The sequence below is a fragment of the Drosophila erecta genome, unplaced genomic scaffold (genome assembly GCF_003286155.1).
Source record: "Drosophila erecta strain 14021-0224.00,06,07 unplaced genomic scaffold, DereRS2 tig00000092-arrow-pilon, whole genome shotgun sequence".
Classification (NCBI taxonomy): Eukaryota; Metazoa; Arthropoda; class Insecta; order Diptera; family Drosophilidae; genus Drosophila; species Drosophila erecta.
Window position 1 is genome coordinate 9,486,754 of NW_020825207.1, and position 21,851 is coordinate 9,508,604.

At 41.7% G+C, this 21,851-nt stretch overlaps 3 protein-coding genes and 1 long non-coding RNA gene across 5 annotated transcripts; all 4 read right to left on the minus strand.

The window, feature by feature from the left end:
• Positions 1–16: 16 nt before the first annotated feature.
• On the minus strand, positions 17–531 carry LOC113564245. Its single transcript, XR_003407840.1, has 2 exons — positions 340–531; positions 17–276 (listed from the first exon to the last, which is right to left on the minus strand). It is a non-coding gene; the product is annotated as an uncharacterized LOC113564245 (long non-coding RNA).
• Positions 532–565: 34 nt separating this feature from the next.
• On the minus strand, positions 566–2,368 carry LOC6548314 (alpha-amylase-related protein). Its single transcript, XM_001975291.3, has 2 exons — positions 1,714–2,368; positions 566–1,656 (listed from the first exon to the last, which is right to left on the minus strand). The coding sequence occupies exons 1-2, from the start codon at positions 2,365–2,367 to the stop codon at positions 829–831; spliced, it is 1,482 nt and encodes a 493-aa protein (XP_001975327.1). The 5' UTR covers position 2,368; the 3' UTR covers positions 566–828.
• Positions 2,369–2,904: 536 nt separating this feature from the next.
• LOC6548313 (sodium channel protein Nach) lies at positions 2,905–4,729 on the minus strand. The gene is made up of 6 exons (XM_001975290.1): positions 4,368–4,729; positions 4,018–4,308; positions 3,513–3,961; positions 3,339–3,465; positions 3,178–3,281; positions 2,905–3,122 (listed from the first exon to the last, which is right to left on the minus strand). The coding sequence occupies exons 1-6, from the start codon at positions 4,727–4,729 to the stop codon at positions 2,905–2,907; spliced, it is 1,551 nt and encodes a 516-aa protein (XP_001975326.1).
• A 225-nt stretch (positions 4,730–4,954) lies between these two features.
• LOC6548312 (putative inorganic phosphate cotransporter) lies at positions 4,955–17,264 on the minus strand. 2 transcript variants are annotated; one of them, XM_001975289.3, is made up of 6 exons: positions 17,065–17,264; positions 13,039–13,724; positions 6,897–7,072; positions 6,268–6,831; positions 5,672–6,202; positions 4,955–5,609 (listed from the first exon to the last, which is right to left on the minus strand). In XM_001975289.3, the coding sequence occupies exons 2-6, from the start codon at positions 13,100–13,102 to the stop codon at positions 5,394–5,396; spliced, it is 1,551 nt and encodes a 516-aa protein (XP_001975325.1). In that variant the 5' UTR covers positions 13,103–13,724; positions 17,065–17,264; the 3' UTR covers positions 4,955–5,393. The 2 variants fall into 2 exon arrangements, with proteins under 2 accessions (XP_001975325.1, XP_015012293.1); XM_015156807.2 differs by lacking the exons at positions 13,039–13,724; positions 17,065–17,264 and adding an exon at positions 8,370–8,767.
• Between the last annotated feature and the right edge of the window lie 4,587 nt (positions 17,265–21,851).

Below are 21,851 nucleotides of genomic sequence, written 5' to 3' on the forward strand. Positions count from 1 at the left end.
ATCTAAAGAATCATAGTTTACAAAGTATACACATGTATGTTATATTCTAAGGGGAGTAAGGACCGTTTTAGCGATTTACTCCCAAGAAGCGAGATATCAGCATTTTACAGGTAATTACGCTTCGTAAGCATTTAATTCCAATCAAATGGTAACCAATCGTACCGATAACCACACATCAATTGCCACCAGCCGACATCTCGGATCTGGGAGATCCATCCAGATCGATCCAGAACTACACTCGTAACACTCGTAATCGGAATGCCAGTAGAAACGTTGCTATTTTGATTTGTAGTTGCTTGTTTTGAAACTAACCAAACAGTCGCTGACCAAATCGCTTACCAGTTACATATTTTCGATCGATTTTCCATTGCGCCTCTGAATGCTTGTGAGAGGTGATCGCCAATGGAGCCAATTGTAGCGATTCGGATTCGATTCCGGCCAGAGCACCCAACTACAATTTCACAATGCCAACTTCTTCTATTTGCAGAGCGGGTTTACGTTTACAGAGTGCCAGCTGGATCGGATGTGGATGTAGGCCCAGTTGGCCCAGTTTGCCCAGCTTGTATACTGAATACGACAAGTATATTTTGAGTATTCCCGTTTTGCGGGTGTTCATTCAAGGATGTCGTGGTCGTGGCATTTGTTAGACTAAGTCCAGTTCGAATCGAATCGAATCTCGTTAAATATCTTACTTTGGATTTTTATTGCTATTGTTACCGCTCACAAACATACTCGAATAGTTAGAGCTAAAACCTCCAAACTTATGTGCGTTCGTTTTTATTGTAATTTGAGAGAAAAATAAAGCCCAGATATCTGTGTTACCTTTACCTAAACTTTGGCATCCACATGCAGGGCCAGCACACCGTCGAAGTCATCGGATCCGATGTGGATATAGCCATAGCCATGCTCGTTCACAGTGACCGATTTTCCGGTGCAGGATCCGTCGATCAGGCTGCCGGAAATCACATCGCAGTAGGTTCCGGCGGGCAGACAGGTGTTCAGATCCTGCGACAGATCGTACAGGTTGTTGTTCATCGCCAGGAAGCCCTTGGTGCCGCGACAGAACGAGATCTGGCTGTCTCCATTGTCCCACCAACCGGTGATCTCCGTATCCCGCACGGCGTTCTTGAAGCCCACCATCGCGTAGACCTGGCGCCAACGGTGCTCGCAAATCCAGCCATTCACACAGGCTCCATCCGCATCGAACTCGGGCGAAATAATCCTCTCCTGCGCATCCTGCGGCGGCGGGGTATCGTGATCATCGAAGGCGAACGAGCTCATCACCCGACTGATGCCGTAGGGGTAGGCCAAGTGGAAGGCGGTGGCCATCTTGTACGGCTTGGGCGACTTGTAGTTCAGCACTGCACCCGCATCCCTCTGGTTATCGTGGTTGTCCACAAAGGTCAAGGCCTGACCCGAGGGCAAGAATCCCCAGCCAGTGCCCCAGCTCTGCAGCCACTTCAGTGCGTTATTGCCCCGGAAGGCGTTGCCGATCTCCTCGGAGAATCGGAACTCGGTGACGGCACCCAGGTCCCTGTACTCATCACGGGACACGGTTTCGTGACCGTGATCAATTACCTCCTGGAAGATGAAGGGGCGGGAGTTGTGGGGAAAACCGTGGGCGATGTTCAGGTTGCTCAGGCTGCTGTAGATGTACTGCGGTGAAGAAGACCATTAACCAATGGTTCCACACTGGAGAAAGCAAGCACTCACCTCCAGATCCTCCGATGCCATGTGCTTGGCGGCATCCACTCGGAAACCGGCAACACCCAGTTCGATGAGGTGATCCAGGAATTCAATTAGCTTGCTCCTCACCCAGTCGCTGCTCTGGTTGAGATCCTTGAGGCCAACAAGCTCGCACTGTTGCACCTGGAAGCGATCGTTCCAGTCGGTAATCTCGCAGGTGGGATGAAAGTCCTGGGCGGAGTACGGCACTCCTGGGAAGGATTTCTTTCTGGGTTCCGCCTGCGTTCCAGCAGTGCCCACAGCGACTCCGTCAAAATCTCCGGACATGTGGTTCAACAGCACATCCACATAGATACGAACACCCACATCGTTGCAACGACGGACCATCTCTCCGAACTCCTCCTCATTACCAGACCGCGTGGTCAGCTTGTAGGAGATGGGCTGGTATCGCTCCCACCAAGGACGACCCGCCGATATGATGTTCTCATTTACGGGACTCACTTGAACACCGGCGAATCCTCGGGGTGCCAGAAAGCTCTCACACTCCTGGGCAATGTCCAACCACTTCCACTCGAACAAGTGGACGATGGTGTTGCGATTGCCCCACCAATGCGGATTGTGCTGGGCCAGCGAAAGGCTGCCGGCCAAGCAGAGTGTCAGGGTGAAAGCCAACTTGAACATGTCCGTATACTGTGAGTAATCTGCCGAGCAATTTCCCCTTTTATACCCCACGGACAATCTTATCGCGGATTTGCTTCGCTTGGGTCCAATTTACGACCCCCAGATGGTCGCCCCCAGATTGGGGCAGATTTACAATGGCCATCGGCTGACCTATGGCAATATGCGGTAGTAGGATAGGCGTTTGCAAGTCGGGGGTATCTTCGCTTTTCCAGAAGATCATAATTGGGTTCGTTGGTGGTTAGGATACCCTACCAGTCTGCTGCCTGGCTTAATCAGATTAATTAGTACCATAAAAGACAACCGGTCAAGCTCACTAACTAATGTAATCATACTATACGAAGCTTCAAATGAAAGTCAAGGCAGTGCAACAAAAGTATATGTATTTTTGTAAATTTAAAGTCATTTTACTTTCCTATTGACAGTATAACTGTCTCCGAAAGAGTATAGCAAAGTTCATTCGGACAACAAATTAGGTTTCAAATCGATTTTATTGCTCTAATTTATGGCAGTATTTTTTTGCATTCGTCCATCGCGCGATTACGATTTGTGAATTATGAAAACTGATTTCTGCTGTTTACTGAGAGTGTCATTAGCTTGGGGCCAGGCGAACTTTGGCTTCTTGTGGAGCATCCGACTTCGAGTTTCGCATTCCATTTGGTAGTTCTTGCGTAGGATTACTGAAAAATAGTAGATAATTTCCACCACCGAGAGCATGCTCATGCCCACAAAAAGACTGAAGGCGCTGCCTAGATTAGCTGGAAACTCACATTTTTAATTCAAATTGATAAAGGAGTGTTGCAATCAACTTACACACCAAAGTGACCATATTGGAAAGCAAGTCACGTCGCAGTCGTCGATAGCCAAACGAATTGATAAAGACATGCAGTACACCATCGTTTTTGACTAGGCCTGAACTGAAATAAAAAGATTTCCATAGAAGGCGGAACCAGCATGTCTTTTACCATATTTACTAAAACTTATCCGCAACTGGCATGTTCAGTTCCAGCGGAAAATTGGATACCTGGACATCGTAATCGATGTGCTCACAGGCAAGCGGGCAATAGCACTGGGTGCTTTTTTTCCTCGTAATTATATCAGCTGAAAGCAAAGTGTTAAAATCACTACATTGTGAACAAATAACGTACCAAAATTATCCACCAGACACGGAATATCTCTAAATGTACAAATCCGATCGCTGGTGCGATTGAAAGCAAAAAAGTATGTGTGACAACCGCAGAACTTGACCATATTAGTGACCCTACAGTTCAGCTCGCAGTTGGGGTATACGTAATCCGAAAAGTATCGCATGGAAAACTCCTTCTGGAAAACGCAATTTCTCTCCTCAATGGTTAACGCTTTCACAGCAGCCGAGCAAAAGGTTTCCTGCGGCCTGACGGCAACGAATGTCTCCGAGTTGAAGGCTACAAATTTAGCTGCAGAATGGGCACTGGGAAAGGCATCTGCTTCCTGGATTAGCAGCTTGACGCCATATGAATACGATTGCAATGGATCGTAGCTGTCGTCCTTATAGCGCACAATCACTGACAGGCCATATCTAAGGCCACCTATGGCTCGTTGGCCAGTGAAGTTCATGCTGCTTGAAGGAGAACTTAGAGCTCTTAAAATTATTTTGATTTGCACTTTACCTACCCCTTTTGACGCAAATTGAATGAACAACAGTGGCCGAAAAACGTCTTGGACAGCTGAAATATCTGGGAACAATCTATTATGACACCATTGAAACTACAGCGATGCAGAATTTCAGCGCAGTCCCAGCGTAAGTGCTCCACAAATTCTGGAATCGTTAGATTATTCAGGAACAGAAGGGCTTCCATCTGTTCGATGTCCTCCGCGGAATATCGTTCATCATCTAGCATAAAGCCGTAGAAAATGTGAAGCTTGCGAAGAATGCCCCTTAACTCGGCTCCCAGTGGAAGTCGCCTGGCGGAGTAAAGCAAGTGGCACATCCAAATGTATACCTTTGAATAATTTCCACTTACAGGGTGTTCAGAAAGGCCTCGGACTTTTGCATGTTGAAGAGCACATCTGGGCAAATTGTGACAGGTGGGAAGTAAAGTCTACTAACCGGCGTGTTATCACTTTCCACATTCATCCGCGTGGGAGTGCTGCGATAGTCGATGTAGAAGGTGTGCGCCATAACCACAGCACAAATGAACATCACCGCCGAAATCAAGAGCCACACCAGATGCACAATCTTATTGGTATCCTCATCGCGGGTGTATTTCAATCCATGGATACTGCTGGTGACACAGAAGTCACTCCAAGTGCGTCGCAGGGAGCCCACAAAGGGGCTGACTTTCAGATCCACTTGCTCCGCTTTCAGCTCCTCGGGGTGACCCATTTCAAGCGCTAACTGAATCCTTCTGCCTCGGCGCGGGCATTTAAATACCAGACAGAGGAGATGGCTGCTCTTGATATCCTGACAACTGCTTATTATTTACGAATTAGCCTTCAAGGGTTTGTTCTTCTTCAAGTACTACTTCAAGCAGCAGAATATAATATTAAGATTAATATATTTCCGATGGGGTGTTCCCTTTTTTGACCTCTTCCAATAAGTATTTAAATGTTTCTTGTTTCTTAAACTAGTAGTTTTAATGGTTTTCATACATTTGGTTGCTTGCTTTACAATGTTCGCTTGAGCGGATCATTTAATTTCGGAACAAATCAGTTTGAGAACTAAACTCTATCGCTATCACAATAAGATAAGAAAACTACGCATTTGCAATGGTAGACCTCGATTTCCCTAACTAAAGTTGACGTTTTGTGCTCGACTTGGTGTGGATTCGTTTTCAAATCCCAATTCATTTCCAATTGGAAGATACGTGTCTTTTTAGCGGTGTTTATGCAGATGTAGGAGTAAATCAAAGGCTGACTATCAATATTAACAACTTTTGGCTTATTAAATAATTAAACTAAAACAAGGACTAAGCTACGCATTTCGTATAGTATACGGATTAATGGTTAATGACGCACGACTACGGCTAATACTACTTCCATTTGGAGTCCTATGAACTCGAGATGGCCGCTGGTGCCGTGCTGCCGTTACTCAGCCTTGGCGGGGAGGTGGTGATGGTCGTCTGGAGGGCCGGCTTCTGCTCATCGTCCTCCGGATTGTCCCAGAACTGGCGCTCACCGGATCCGAAGATGTTGTAGAAGGTACCGCAGATGATGTACACAAAGGCGGCGATGAAGAACACGATCTGCCACTGACCCATCATGGGCTGAAACGGAAATAAGATGTTATAGTAACTGGTTTCCAACTTAAGTGGCGTGCCAAGCCCACCTTGCTGGGATCAGAAATGAGGTGGCCCGCAGCAATGGGCGCCAAAAGACCGGCCAAATTGGCGGAGCAGTTCGTGATCGACATTAAGAAGCCGGCGAAACGCGGTGTGAGGTCCAAGTGGTTGATCTTGAAGCCGGAGTAGATGCCTCCATTAAGGCCCACACCGATGGTGAGGATGGCCAGGGTCAGTGCTCGATCGCAGCCCGTGTAGGAGGCGGCAATCAGGGCGATTCCGGGACCATACTGGCCAATACTGTTGATCAGCTTCCTGGTGGCCGTGTGCGAGAATCTCTTCGAGCTAATCATCCAATCGGCGACCACCGAGATGAACATGGAGAAGAGCCACATGGCCAAGTAGGGCAAGGAGCTGAGCAGGCCGTTCGACTTCAGGGAGAAGCGGAGCACCTGCTTCATGTAGGTGGGCAGTTCGGTCATCAGAGTCTCATAGCCGTAGTTGTGACCCATGTGGGCGAACAGAATGGCGTAGAAGGGCAGCGACTTGATGATGGCCTTGAAGGGAATGGGAGGGCTCTACAAAAATAGGAACACAGAATTATAATCTTCCTTTAAAATGATCAATTACTCCCGAGTCTCACCTTGACCACATCATTTCCCCAGAGCGAATCGTTGATGTACTTCTTCTCGCGCTCATCAATAGTGGGATGCGAAGAGGGATCCTCGTGCACGAAGATCAGGAAGGCGATGGACCAGACGGTGCCCACCACTCCAAATACGTAGAAGATCGACGGCCAGCCGCCATCGAATCCGTATTCAGCCAGCAAGCCGGAAAGTGGCATCGAGATGATGGTTCCAAACTGCGCACCCGCATACACGGCGGCACCCATTCGTGATCTCTCGTTGGGCGGGATCCATTTGGCCAACATGGCGTGGGTGCAGGGCACGATGGGACCCTCACCCAGACCTTGGATGAAACGCACGGCACACAGACCCCACACACCTCCGCCGCGGGCAGCCACCGGAACCAGGAAAGCAAACACCGAGTTGATCAGCATGCCGTAGCCGAGGAAGCGCAGGGAACCGTACTTCTTGGCCAAGATGCCAAAGGGGATCTGGGTGATCACGTAGCCGTAGAAGAAGGACGAAAGGATGTAGCCCTGCAGAGCTGAATTCCAGGCGAACTCGCCATCCTGGGAGTCATCCTGTAAATGGGAATTGAGCAGAAGTCATCAGCAAAAATAGAGTTTTCTTGTTTAAGCCAACTTACAATGGGAATATCCCGGTCCCCGCACTCATCATCATACTGCTCTGCCTCTCCAGACTTGATGGCCGTGTGGTTGACCATGGCCACAATGGCCACCGACATATTGGTGCGCATCACATAGGCATTGGCCATGCCCAGGAACAGCATGAAGGTCACAAAGTACCGGGTGGCAAAGCATCCTAGAAAAAGCCATAAATGCAAGAACATTAATTAGGAATTAGGGACAGCCAAAGCATTCCTCTCAGAGAATGGGAAACTGAAATATTTCGCTTGATCTGAGAATGCGTCAGAAATAGCCAAGAAAACTAATTTATCTACAGCAAACGGAAGTCTTGTCGACAACTATTAATGCTAGCTAACCAATTATACGTTTCGGAAATGCAGAAATAGCCTAAATATATCGGGCTAAAAGCGAGATATGAAGATATAATCTCGTCTGCGGTTTGCTCAAGGTTCGTTGCTCGGAGATAAGATTCTCGGATTCTAGGTTTACTGAATGAATCATAGAAGATATCGAAACCTACAAATGTTTCTGCTACGCTTTATGTAGTAGTTGTTTATGAAATAATTTATTTTAAAAATTAATGACATCGAGAATCAACTGATTTCTCCTTAAATTTCACAATCGAATTTTGCAACTGAGCGTACTACTCCTCCTATTTGATTTTATTGCACAAGAGTCATATTTCGTGATCGCGCTTTGTAACTACGACGAAAGCAATTGTTTACATTTGGCTGGATGAGTGTTCGCAATTTGTAGTGCCGTTTGTGTCATTTGTCCAATGTGAATCGCCGCAATTCCAGCTATTTTCACGACCGTGGGACACGTGAGCTTACCTAGAATCCCTAATTTCAGTACAGTTGCGCTTACTTTCTAGGGTTTGGGCTCCGGGGTTTGGTTATTTATAGTTTAATTAAATGGTGACGCATGGAAAGTTCAAGGCTGTGAGTGAGCAGAAATAGTTGAGACAATCTACTTTCAAAAGCCGTGAACTTTGGCCACCTGTGGCCAATCAAAAAGTGAATGATAAGCAATTTGTGTTCAATAACCCGACGGATTCATTGGAATTTAGTTGCTCATAATTAGCAAAATTTAAACATAAACAATTGCGCGAAGCCGCACATATGCTGATTCAAATTTAAATTGGAAAAATATTGTTATTCGCTCGCCATTTACATTTGCTCACGCAGCAGTCTGCTCGATTTTCCCCTGGTTTCCCCACAGTTTTTCCACCAACGTCTCGTGTTGCACAATTGCCGAGTTTGCTTTCGTTGGCAGCAATCTGGCGATGGGGAGAAGCACGTGTATATCGCGCGAAATGAGTCCAAGGGGAGGAAAACCGGTCTAAATGGCAATGTGCTTCCCCTAACATAACGCATACGCAGTGTGGACACGAAGGAAAGCAAGGAAATTATGTGAAACTAGTTGGAAAAATGGCCACTAAGCTTAGAAACTTCTGTGGATTTCAGTCTTACTCTGCGGCTGTTGCTCCAGAGATTCGTGGAGATTCCTCTGATTCCACACCAAAACATGGCCATCGCGATGCCGATGATTCAGACTGCTGCGTCGGAAGGGCATAGTGTTCGATTGTCGTCTTAACTTAAGCAAATTATCTAAATGTTATGTTGCACGGTTTCACTCGAGTTCAAGACTTTTTGCGCACACGCTTAAACCATTTCATTGTCTATCTGTCGACTTGGCCGGCTGAAGACCGTAACATGTCGCGCGCTGGGAAAACTCAAAGGGTTCGCTTGGGGAAAAACTAGCGACTATTCGCTGGGCTCAGTGTGTGTGTTCTGCCACCGACGTTGAACGGTCAACTGAGTGGGTACTTTTTGCTGCCGCCTGCTGCTTTCAGCTTTTTCTACTGAGCGCCAACTGTTGCGCCGCCTTCATTTATAAACTGCCGCTGCGGCTGTGGGTATATCGCATATGAGTGTATTGCGGCTAGGGGGTTCGGTGTCGGATACAGAACGAGTGAGGTGCGGTGCGGAGCGGAGCGGTACGATTCTGCGCCGGCGTCGCTCTCGTCGCCGCCGATGGGTGATTACATCAGTTTTAGTGCTCAGATTTCGACTAATTAAGTGAGACGATGGAAAATTCTCCCCTGCATTATGCATCATTTCGGACCCGGCGATTGATGTCAATTGATAGAGTGAACTTTTCAGTCGCAGCAAAGTCAAAGAAATTGGTCGAACCACCGCTCAACACAGTATATATGTCTAATTATATCGGATGGACGTAAGCATGGCACACATTCACATCTCGTGACTGTCGGCACATGGAAGGCGAAGTACACGCGCTGTCTAAAATATGCACAGCTAAGTGATTATGGTAACATCGGGGCACTCGTTGCGGACTTTTAAAAACTGCCAAATAATTTGGCTCTCTTATTGAGAACTTAATATTTAAGCGGTGCTGGGCTACTGGGCTTCATACCAACTAGCTATGCCCAACAAACGAAAATGGGGCAGACACATGTCTGTAGCTAGACTCAGGATGAAGTCATAGAAATGCGACGACGCTAAATGGAGGCGCCCCACTAGGTGCACACCATACAAATGTATTCGGTGTAATTACTGGTCACGCCAAAATATATACTCTATTTTAATCGCTTGACAAGTTGTTGCTAATTCTGACATAATCCAAAAATGTGAACATTGTTTTCGATTTTTAATCACCGACGATCGCAGAGTTAAAACTCTACAAAAGGCTACAGTCACGCTTGAATCGCACAAGTGATTGTTTATACACATTGGTGTGTGTGGGGCGATGTTGGAGCTGACTCTGAAAATTGCTGACGGCTGCGAAAAACACGTGTTTGTCGCCTGCCTCCGCTCGCCAGTTCCAATTACTAATTCGATATGATCGCAACGACGTCTGAATGATCTACATATGGAACATGGATAGCGCTTTGGATTTTTGAATTGAAATATTATTAAGGCACGCGCATTCGATTATATACATGGATATGTGCAAGCATATAAAATATTTCTTTTATTTTGTTTGATAATTTTTTAGCTTTCATGGCGGCTTGTCCACGTCCAGATTTTCGCAAGCCCCTATAATGATTTCTTTTGTGTTAATTGCGGTTTGCCGCCATTGAGCGTGTCTGTCGAGCTCTCGTGACAATAAAGAGAAACCATTCACACTGTCTGGTTGGATGGGTACCATATTCTAGTTATTTAAGTGTATGTAGGGTGTATTTTTGGCAGATCCCCTAATGGAATTCTTTATGGCTAGGCTGCGGTACAGTTGTGCGCACCAAAGCAATTAGGTGATTTTTCATTTTGTCTGCCAACTATTCCCATTTCTTCCGTCTTCCGAACGGAATAAGTACAATTTATATCTGCATATACTAATTATACATGTCTCCGATAGAGTTAACGATTTTACACACTCTTTACATGAATTCTACAAGCTTCCGTTACGTTTATACTGCATGCTTCTGGGGTGAGCTTTGCTGCGTAACGTCATGCAGTTACGCAGTGACGTAAGAACTTTCTGGGATTTCAATGGAAGTACGGCTTTCTTCTCCCCCTAAGTTGTAAATAAACAATTGTATGAGAACATTCTGGGGAATTCTGGATATACGTGTACTTAAGCCCCCGCCGATTCGGCATCGCGAGACAGAATAATAAAGTACAATTGGCATTAGCTTGGCTTTCAACTCAATTTAAACATAAACAACGAGTACTTGTCGTTTAAGAGTTCGTTCCCGGTATCGGGTGTCTTGAAAGGTGCAAAAGAGTAGCGCAAATATTTGCGGCTATAAAAGAGGCAGCTTTGTTTTCCAGAAGGTCAGACTCAGCAGCAGATTATTTGCCCAACTTTATCAGATAGTTCGAATTCATCTGGTCACAACTGTGACAATGGGTTAATTGCTCTGTAATTTCTATGTCGGTTTCCCTATTCGCAGGTAGGTCAGTAGATAGCACTCTCTGCTGAATGAATGTCTCGGCTATTTTCGGGGTAATTGTAATCTATAAAAATAGTAACATGCACGCTAAGAGATGAGATGAGTAATTTGCATGCCACTCACTGTCGCAAGAAGAAAATAAAAAATGTACTACTATTCCGCGAAAAAGTCGCTAAAGTCACGATCTTACATTTGTAATGTAAGGAATTTCAACTGTCCAAATTGAAAAGTGTATAGTGCTTGCCTCTCCCTCGCTCGCATTAAAATTTAAACCTACTTTGTAAAGCAATTTTCCAATTTAGCAAGTCGCACTGAGATGGGTTGCAAATCGGATTACGCCAGTGCCCCGAGACGTCAACGCCAACAATACTACAAACTATGTGTTCTATATTGTACATCCCATGGCGATATAGAACGGATATGGTGCTCCAGTCGAGCGGATCGCTTATTTCGTACTCAGCCTCCCTATTGTTAAATTACTGGGGGTTTTTTGAGCCACCCACCTCCACATACGATTCCAAACTGCGGGGGCGTTTCCTGGGAAATTGAATAGATAATTTATTCACTGTTCCATCCAATTAACCGATGGCAAGTAGCAAGATCACAAAACCAGAGGGCCACCAATGCAAGTGTCAATATCAGGGCCAAAAGCCAGCGACTCGTTGAGATAACTCGGCAATCTGCCAGACCGAAAATCGCCCCCATTTTCGCAATTCTCGACACGAAAAGCTAACATTGCTCTGCAATCTGTAATCGCTTATGAAAGTAAAAAGTGAAAAGATCTCGTCGGAATCCCAAGGCGAACGTTTTTCCCCTACTAACCTCAGCCGCGAATTTTGGCCTAAAGATCGAGTTTTGACATCTTGCCTTGCAGAGTTCATTTGCACAGTTATAAACACGTACTGTATTTGGAATTGGCATTTGTTGCGATTTATGGCTTTGTTGTTTTGGCCAGTTTGCTTTTGCCGGTAACCAGTTTGGGTTGGTTGACTCGGCGATACTTGGCCACCAAAAAGGTAAGACGGGAACTCAAACAAATTGTGTCAAGTGCCAAGCAGATGACTTCTGTGTAAGATATAATGAGAAGCATTAAGGGCGTAAACAAAGCAGTTGATCTATTCGAAAATGGAGACCATTAGGCAAATCTTTAAACCACTATAATATATCAAGAAGCACCTAGAAAGGCAGGTCATAAACAAAGTGGCCTAAAACTGCTAAATTGATATAACTCGATTATTCATTTAATACAAAATATGATTGGTTGCCATAATACATTTTCCATTGTTGAATTCAAACTGTGTGTCACACTTAAATTGCGAATTAGGCTCACACATTGGCGACTCTTGTCATTAATGGATTTTATTTTTCTACTCACTTTCATTGCATAACAAATAACTTCCGTTTAGCGGCAACCTTCTCATCCATTTCGGGCGGAATTCGCTTATTTAAATCAAGTGGATCCCCAGAGAAGCAATGAGAAGCCCATTCAACCGACTTGAAGCGTACTTTTTGAGTTTAACGATTGCAAAATAGGCGGCGAGAACGTGTTTTCACGTTTTTTGTCCAGGTTCTGTTCTGCTAATTTGCTTAGTATTTCGAGCAACTGATAAATATAAATTATATGGCTCAGCGCTCGGCTGAGTGAATTGTCAGTTGCAATAAATGGGGCAATTAACCGGCAGCTGAAATCATAGACGGGGTGTATGCATCATATGGATTGCAGACCCAGCGAGTCAATTACTTGAAGAAAGGAAATTAAAGGTAAGGCGTACTTGCATATTACTGGGATCACCGATCATTATTGTGGGATCAGAATTAATTATGTTGTTTCTCAAGGCGTATTATTTCCCAAGACAAGTTACATCCTACTTTTAATACAAATATACTTGTTTAAAGAATACAAATAGCTTGGGGTGCAAATGCTACCCAGATGATGCTATTAAAATTTTAAATATATGTATTTAATATATCTTTACTGCATAATATAGCCCTTTTTATTTATTAGTCTTTATATTTATGATGTTTTTGTCATTTCACTATGAAAACCGTAATAATTGGTTAGCAAAGAACGCAATTACAATTGCAATTTATCTCGGCCATAAGTGTAATGACAATTGTGATATATCACGGCTATAATTAGTAAATATGACACCTATTCATTGGGCTATCTGGCGCACTCCCACACATTTCCTCAGCTTTATATAATACCCCTTGGGAAAACTCACCCAATGCCGGCTTCTCCAGATCCTTCTCCGTGTTCCCGCAAATGGCTTCCTTCGAGGCTGACATCTTGAGAGTTGTCTTATTGGGCGGGCTTGTGGCTTTAAGGCTTTTGTTTAGGTTAAACACAGAGTGTTAAAACAAATTGATTACGACGCCGAATGTGGCGCGTTCAAATATCACAATACTGCCAGCACAATGCAGCAAAACAAAATTTCTCGGGGGTGTAATTGCATGTAAGCAAGTGTTTGCAGTTCAACTGTTGTGTGCAAGATGTCGGGGAATGTTATTTGCTATTTGCTATTTGCACGATTATCTTATGCTATATCTTGGCGACTTTCTTCTGCTTTCTTCGAATTTCCTCACTCGCGATCCGCAGCCGTCGGCAGCTTGATTTGTTCTGATTGACAGACAGCGGGCAGCGGACCTTTAAATAAGCCCCGATTCAGGTTCGGACCGTCTGCTGTCTGAGTTCTGCTGTTTGCACGATTTATTCGCCGGCTTGGCCGGGCTTGTTGACACTCGGCTCTTCGGGGATACGGATGGGGGCGGACCCTTTCCACTTCTCCAGCAGCTTCCCCTTCTGCCTTCTTTTCTGGCGGCCGGATAGTAGACACCAGATAGCAGATAGCAGTTGGCAGATAGCAGATCACAGATCACAGATCGCAGATCGGCAGATCAAGTTGTTAATCTGAAAGCAGTGAGCGGTTTGATAAATTTAGCAGTCTATCAGCATCAATTGGTTAGGCAAACGCTAAGTGTCGCGAATGCGAAAAAGTTCACAGTCATCCCGTCGAGATTGGCATTTGATTTCGAGATCTCATGAGTCCGTCTCCCTACGCACGTTTTCCCAGTTAACAACGACCGGCGATCAAATATTTGACACCGTGATTTGCCGAATACCATGTCCATACATCCATATATCCACATACCACATCCGAGATCCAAGCGGGGTACAGTTTGCCACCCGATTTCTTAGCCAGTTCTGCGAGGAGACCTTGGCTGCTTTTTTCAGGTGTCGCATGTGCAAGGCTAGCTTAATATTTGCATTTACATATATCGCTCACTCGCAGTGTAATTAACCTTACGACTCTACTTATCTCGTTCGAAGCCTATACACTCATGCACTCGCATATTGACAATTTCGGATCCCTGATGATGTAATGTGTTTATTGATTTTTCGCTTTTTTTTGGTTTCCAGCAAGACTACCGAAAATCATAACAATGTTTCCCTTTTGACGAAACTGGTTACGATGTTTTGCGAGGCGAAATTCCAGGTATTTTGAACATAACAGGGCTTTGATTCTACATGTAGTTAAATTTAAAAAGCCGAAGTCCATATAACAAGTATCACGGTTGCGCACTCGAATGCCTTTGTGTGAGCCGAATTTCAATTGCTGTTCGAATTGTTTGCACGTCAGAGCAGCCCAAAAAAAATGTTTTTCGAAAGTTTCATAAGCTGGCTGAGCAAACTGTTGATTTGCTTGCGCAGATTTCTTAGAAATTAAGCCCACACAAAGCCTTAATTGGGCTGTTTTGAATGTCAAAGTCTGGCAAACAAAAAAGGGACTTTAAACCATTACAATAGAAATTTTTAGGATCTGGGCTTTATTTCTTAGATAGCATAAGCTTCGGGATCATTTAATTCAATAGATGAATATAAATGTTATATTATTTATTTTTTTCAAATATGCACATCTGATTTGCATTATTGCAATAGAACTTTGTATCAGATTTAATAGATAGGAGTTCATTGTTTGCCAAATGATTTATGTATATGCTTTATATAATTATAAGCCGGTGATCGGAAATAGAAACGTGATCGCTATGATTACTCAATAAGATCACCCAATAACGTAGCGCAAATCTCGAGTTTTCTTTGCCGTATTTTTGTCTCAAATATTGATCAATTTAAACAATTAGCAATCTGACATTTGGGTAAACATTTGGGCTACCAGGCTTTGACGGAGTGATTTTGCATATTGACGCCGCTAAACAACCGCAGAGTGCTGGTATCAGTTGAAGGCGATGGTTGTGCTACTCCTACATGTTTTGCATACCTCAATGTGATATAAGTTAAATAAATTCGATCCCACCCACTTATACTAGTTAAGTTGAATTTATGGTAATTAGAAAAAATCCCCCAAGGGCCTAGGGATCTGTAAAGTTCTATAAATAACGTAATGCATGGAAATTGCTAGCTTTTATTGCTATTTGTTGATTGCGCCGCAACTGTCAGCTGTCTGTAGTTTATAACTGCATTTGCTTGGCATTAAAAGTGCATTAGTAAATAATAGCAAGAACCCAAAATTTATAGAGGGCCACAAAACCATATTTAATACACTGGAGGGCCCAACAAAAATTTATGAATCTAATCGCTATCGCTAACGCCTTCTAATCGGATGGAAAACGCACTACCAATTCGCAGAGTGTCGGACATTTCGGCAAGATAAGTGGGCTAACAGAGAGAAGCTGCCAAAGTTCGCTTCGGCCAATAGAATCTTCAATACTTCTGTCGCGAAGCCCAATGATCATAAATTCCCAGTCTGATAGATTTATTGCCACATATCCCTTCGATCTCTTCTCCGAATCAACCAAATAAGTTGGCATGAGCAGCGGCAGTCGCCGTAAATCAAATTCGCTTATCTAAGAGTCACCGTTGAGTGGGGGACCTCTCATAGATTGCACGGTAATACGAACTCCGGACTCGAAACCAGATACTTCCTTTCGGCCAGGAAAACACGTGCTAATTACACTTCATTCACCCCTTTTTCGGCTGACTGGGAGATGCCGCCATAAAAGAGGCCAAGACGTCTGATATCAGGTTGCCTTAATTATGTCATAATTGGGCCGTATCGCTGGTCCATAAAGAAGTTTTCGTCACTTATACGAGGGATCCGTGACAAGGCAGTCGCAAATTTTCCACCCGTGCTTCAATTTCTACGACCGCAGATTGGCATTTTAATGGGAATGGGCTCCTCTTAATTTATGTTAATGTCAGTCGCTATTTGTGCCAATTGCTGGCAACATTTCCACACCATTTCCAGTTCCAAATCCATTTTCATTTTTCACTGGCAGCCAGTGTTTGCATTCGGCTTTTCAAGTTCAAGTTCAGGCCCGAGATTCAACCTCAACTCACATTCGATGCGGCCGAGTGGCTGTACACTCGTCAAAAATCTACTCTCTGTTTTTAAAAAATGAAGAAAACATTTTAATCTTGGTATGTTATCTTGGCCAATATTATAACTCAAGTTATCAACGGTCTACTGTCTACATTTTCAATACATCTTAGAAAACTGCTTGCTGGAAGGTGCGTTAATCGATTAAGTGCGGTTGTGTAACAGTGTAATGGCTATTATCAGATTCTTCACATTGTTTTCGCTATTCTCGAGCGATGGGAAACTGTGTGGATCCGTGGACTTGTGGGTCTCAAGGGGTACGTCTCTTGGCCAGGCTTATCTGCTTATCGGCGCGCATTTTTGCACTTGAGTTGGCCATTGAATTGGGATTCGAAATGAAAGTAAATAGGTGTTGTAATCTCATTAATCACCTAACTACTTGTCTGCGTGGCGTGAATACACATAAAGTAATGCTTAATTTGCGATCGTAAATCATTCGGTTACATCGAGTTCCTCGACAATAAAGAGCTGTTCTTTTATTCCGTTTACTTAACTCGCATTCATTTGCCTTTGTTCACTTTTCAGCGGTTTCTGGGGTTTTACAGTGGTTTTAAAACATATTTTATTTTTGTGGATATAATTGGAAGTGCGGTTTTAATCAGAAACTCACTCACCTCACGCCGAGCCTAAACACACGCGCAACCGAACAGAGAAAACAACTTTTCAAAAATACAAATCAGCTGTTTCGAGTTCTCCCCACCTGAAAAGGCACTTTTGGCACTCTTTCATTTTTTGCAGTGGGGCCAATTAACTGGACATCAACGATTTTGCGGACAAAAACAAAAGGGGGAAGTGCGTGCACTGGCTGCACAGCGGAATTCTATCAACTTAAACTCTAGATGTACCACTCACATTCATGGACTGCCGTCGGATTTAGTCGTTAGCTGATTTAGTCGTTTCCACGCACAACCAGCCGATGGAAAGTTTTTCACTCGCTCTTTTCGCCACGAGCGTTGGCACTGTAATGACTTACTACCTTGGCTAATTGAGCGTTTTTATAATTCTGTTTCTGTTTCAGTTTCAGTTTCAGTTTTTGCTCGCCGTGCGGCGCAGTCGACGAGGCGGCAGCGACGTCGGCGCTAGAAAACACGAAGCGCTCGATTTGATTCACCCCGAGCTTCGTTTGGCTGATAAATACCTCTGCGCCAGGTGATAATGGCACTTTGTGATAATAAAACAGCGCTATAAACCACTTGGCAATTGGTGTGCTGAAGCTGCCCTTCGAGGATCTCACTCCCTCGTTGGCACAGTCGGTTCGGTTTTGAGTTAAGGAAAGGTGCCAGTCCGCTCTATAGAGGGTATTCCCATGCCTGTACTCCCGCACATCGTGTGCCGCTCACGTGAGCACTCTCGCACCTTCTGGCAAATTAATAACTTAATCTCTCGCCCGCATGAGAGACATGCGAGATATGCGGCGATGTGCGAGAGAGACTTTACGATATTGACAAATTGACAAGCTCCATAAGGAGATTCACGCTGGGGGGATACTAAAGTTCCAGAATTGACGTCAGGCTCCAACCTCAACAATTTCGCACTTAATCGCTATTTCTGCTAGGCTGCCAATAGAGAGTGAAAAGTATCTCGGATTCGTTAGGAAGTATTTAACAGGATAACTGCACTAATTTTTATGACCATCGTCCGTAAACCGACTATGGCCAGCGATAAGACTGAGGCCAGTTCGGCTCGGTTCTTCAGGTAGCCAATATCAACTGATTTCGGGTCAATAAAGAGTTGTAAAACACAATCTTGACCAGCGGTAGTCAGGTCCGATGTATACTATATATAGACCCGGCCAATGAATGGCCCATCAGCTAAACCGGGAAAATCGTGGTCACATGACTTCGGATTATAGTTAACGGAGTAAGCGGACAACCGACTCTGTATAACCTTTCAGCGATCTTTTATCACCGGTGCTATAAGTATGACAGCTTCGAGTGCGATACAATTGCCCATGCCAAATCATATTTATTTCTTATTGCCTGTATTATCTCGTAAATAATTGTATTTGAAACTTGAGATAGGACACAGCCCGTTTGGTGACGGAATCGGGCAATCGATGAAGATATTTCAGCGCCACATTTGATTTGCAAAACCTTTTGGGGCCCGCCGCTTGACGCAGTTGATGCGGGCTTGGATTTCTATTTCTTTATTTTTGCCAAGATAACTAGCGAATTTGGCAAAGATAACAATTAGAGAATGGAAGGATTTTTTCCAGGTGCAAAACATAGGTAAACGTATTTTGATTTGTTTATTTGCAATTATCTTTGATGGAATTCTAAGTTATTTTCCACGAAATCAAAAGTTGAGTCACTAGATTGAAGAGATTGAAAATGACGGAACAGTAAAAAAAAGTCAATTACCTTGCACTAATATCTTATCAAAACTATAAGAGCAGACAATTTGGTAATACATAGCCCAAAGTGTACTTCTAAGGAGCATTTAAAACACAAGTGATGAGTTCTTAATATTTTTAATAAATATATAGGTTGACATCATTTTTGAATAAGAGTGTATGAGTTTTGATAATATAAAGCCACAAATTAAATTAACTGACCGAAGCAGTTGTTTATTACGGTTATATTTATAAAGAGGTTTGATGGCAAACAAAGTTGAGTTAGTTGAGTTATAAAGTTTAGGACTTCAGCCTTGGGACATTTCCTAATTTTTTTGGACTTCCACAACATCAGAAAAATGACGAAAACATTAAATAAATTAAAATTTCCAAATTTAAATGCAGATTTTTAGAGAATTGTGCCAGAAACATTTAGAGGTATGACACTTCAAAATCCGATTGAGATAAGTTGAGTTATGGAGTATACAACTTCAGACTTGGGTCATTTTTTAACTTTTTGAATTTCTGCAAAATCATAACATCAAGAAAATTTAAAAAAATTTGAAAAAAAAAATATATTTCTAAATTTAAATGCAGATTTGTAGAGAATTGCGCCAGAAACATTTAGAGGTATGCCACTTCAAAATCCGATTAAGATAAGTTGAGTTATGGAGTATACAACTCCAGCCTTAAGACATTTTTTAACTTTTTGAATTTCTGCAACATCAATCATAACATCAAGAAAATTAAAAAAAAATTGAAAAAAAATATTTTTCTAAATTTGAATGCAGATTTGTAGAGAATTGCGCCAGAAACATTTAGAGGTATGCCACTTCAAAATCCGATTAAGATAAGTTGAGTTATGGAGTATACAACTCCAGCCTTAAGACATTTTTTAACTTTTTGAATTTCTGCAACATCAATCATAACATCAAGAAAATTAAAAAAAAATTGAAAAAAAATATTTTTCTAAATTTGAATGCAGATTTGTAGAGAATTGCGCCAGAAACATTTAGAGGTATACCACTTCAAAATCCGATTAAGATAAGTTGAGTTATGGAGTATACAACTCCAGCCTTAAGACATTTTTTAACTTTTTGAATTTCTGCAACATCAATCATAACATCAAGAAAATTAAAAAAAAATTGAAAAAAAATATTTTTCTAAATTTGAATGCAGATTTGTAGAGAATTGCGCCAGAAACATTTAGAGGTATGCCACTTCAAAATCCGATTAAGATAAGTTGAGTTATGGAGTATACAACTTCAGTCTTAAGACATTTTTTAACTTTTTGAATTTCTGCAACATCAATCATAACATCAAGAAAATTAAAAAAAAATTGAAAAAAAATATTTTTCTAAATTTGAATGCAGATTTGTAGAGAATTGCGCCAGAAACATTTAGAGGTATGCCACTTCAAAATCCGATTAAGATAAGTTGAGTTATGGAGTATACAACTTCAGTCTTAAGACATTTTTTAACTTTTTGAATTTCTGCAACATCAATCATAACATCAAGAAAATTAAAAAAAAATTGAAAAAAAATATTTTTCTAAATTTGAATGCAGATTTGTAGAGAATTGCGCCAGAAACATTTAGAGGTATGCCACTTCAAAATCCGATTAAGATAAGTTGAGTTATGGAGTATACAACTTCAGTCTTAAGACATTTTTTAACTTTTTGAATTTCTGCAACATCAATCATAACATCAAGAAAATTAAAAAAAAATTGAAAAAAAATATTTTTCTAAATTTGAATGCAGATTTGTAGAGAATTGCGCCAGAAACATTTAGAGGTATGCCACTTCAAAATCCGATTAAGATAAGTTGAGTTATGGAGTATACAACTTCAGTCTTAAGACATTTTTTAACTTTTTGAATTTCTGCAACATCAATCATAACATCAAGAAAATTAAAAAAAAATTGAAAAAAAATATTTTTCTAAATTTGAATGCAGATTTGTAGAGAATTGCGCCAGAAACATTTAGAGGTATGCCACTTCAAAATCCGATTAAGATAAGTTGAGTTATGGAGTATACAACTTCAGTCTTAAGACATTTTTTAACTTTTTGAATTTCTGCAACATCAATCATAAAATCAAGAAAATTTAAAAAAAATTGAAAAAAAATATTTTTCTAAATTTGAATGCAGATTTGTAGAGAATTGCGCCAGAAACATTTAGAGGTATGCCACTTCAAAATCCGATTAAGATAAGTTGAGTTATGGAGTATACAACTTCAGTCTTAAGACATTTTTTAACTTTTTGAATTTCTGCAACATCAATCATAACATCAAGAAAATTAAAAAAAAATTGAAAAAAAATATTTTTCTAAATTTGAATGCAGATTTGTAGAGAATTGCGCCAGAAACATTTAGAGGTATGTCACTTCAAAATCCGATTAAGATAAGTTGAGTTATGGAGTATACAACTTCAGTCTTAAGACATTTTTTAACTTTTTGAATTTCTGCAACATCAATCATAACATCAAGAAAATTAAAAAAAAATTGAAAAAAAATATTTTTCTAAATTTGAATGCAGATTTGTAGAGAATTGCGCCAGAAACATTTAGAGGTATGCCACTTCAAAATCCGATTAAGATAAGTTGAGTTATGGAGTATACAACTTCAGTCTTAAGACATTTTTTAACTTTTTGAATTTCTGCAACATCAATCATAACATCAAGAAAATTAAAAAAAAATTGAAAAAAAATATTTTTCTAAATTTGAATGCAGATTTGTAGAGAATTGCGCCAGAAACATTTAGAGGTATGCCACTTCAAAATCCGATTAAGATAAGTTGAGTTATGGAGTATACAACTTCAGTCTTAAGACATTTTTTAACTTTTTGAATTTCTGCAACATCAATCATAACATCAAGAAAATTTAAAAAAAATTGAAAAAAAATATTTTTCTAAATTTGAATGCAGATTTGTAGAGAATTGCGCCAGAAACATTTAGAGGTATGCCACTTCAAAATCCGATTAAGATAAGTTGAGTTATGGAGTATACAACTTCAGTCTTGGGACATTTTTTAACTTTTTGAATTTCTGCAACATCATAACATCAAGAAAATTAAAAAAAAATTGAAAAAAAATTACAACGAAAACCCTTTTTCTCTACGAGTAACGGGGATAAATACAGTATCATTCACAATATTTATAGACTTTATATATTTAAGTTTAAAACAATATTATTTAGTATGTATGTAGCAATTAAATTATGAATGGTTATATCTTTTGTAGTCTGTTTAATGTTTAATGCGAATAGAAAAAAATAAATTTCTTACTAATTCTGATCCACAGTGTACCA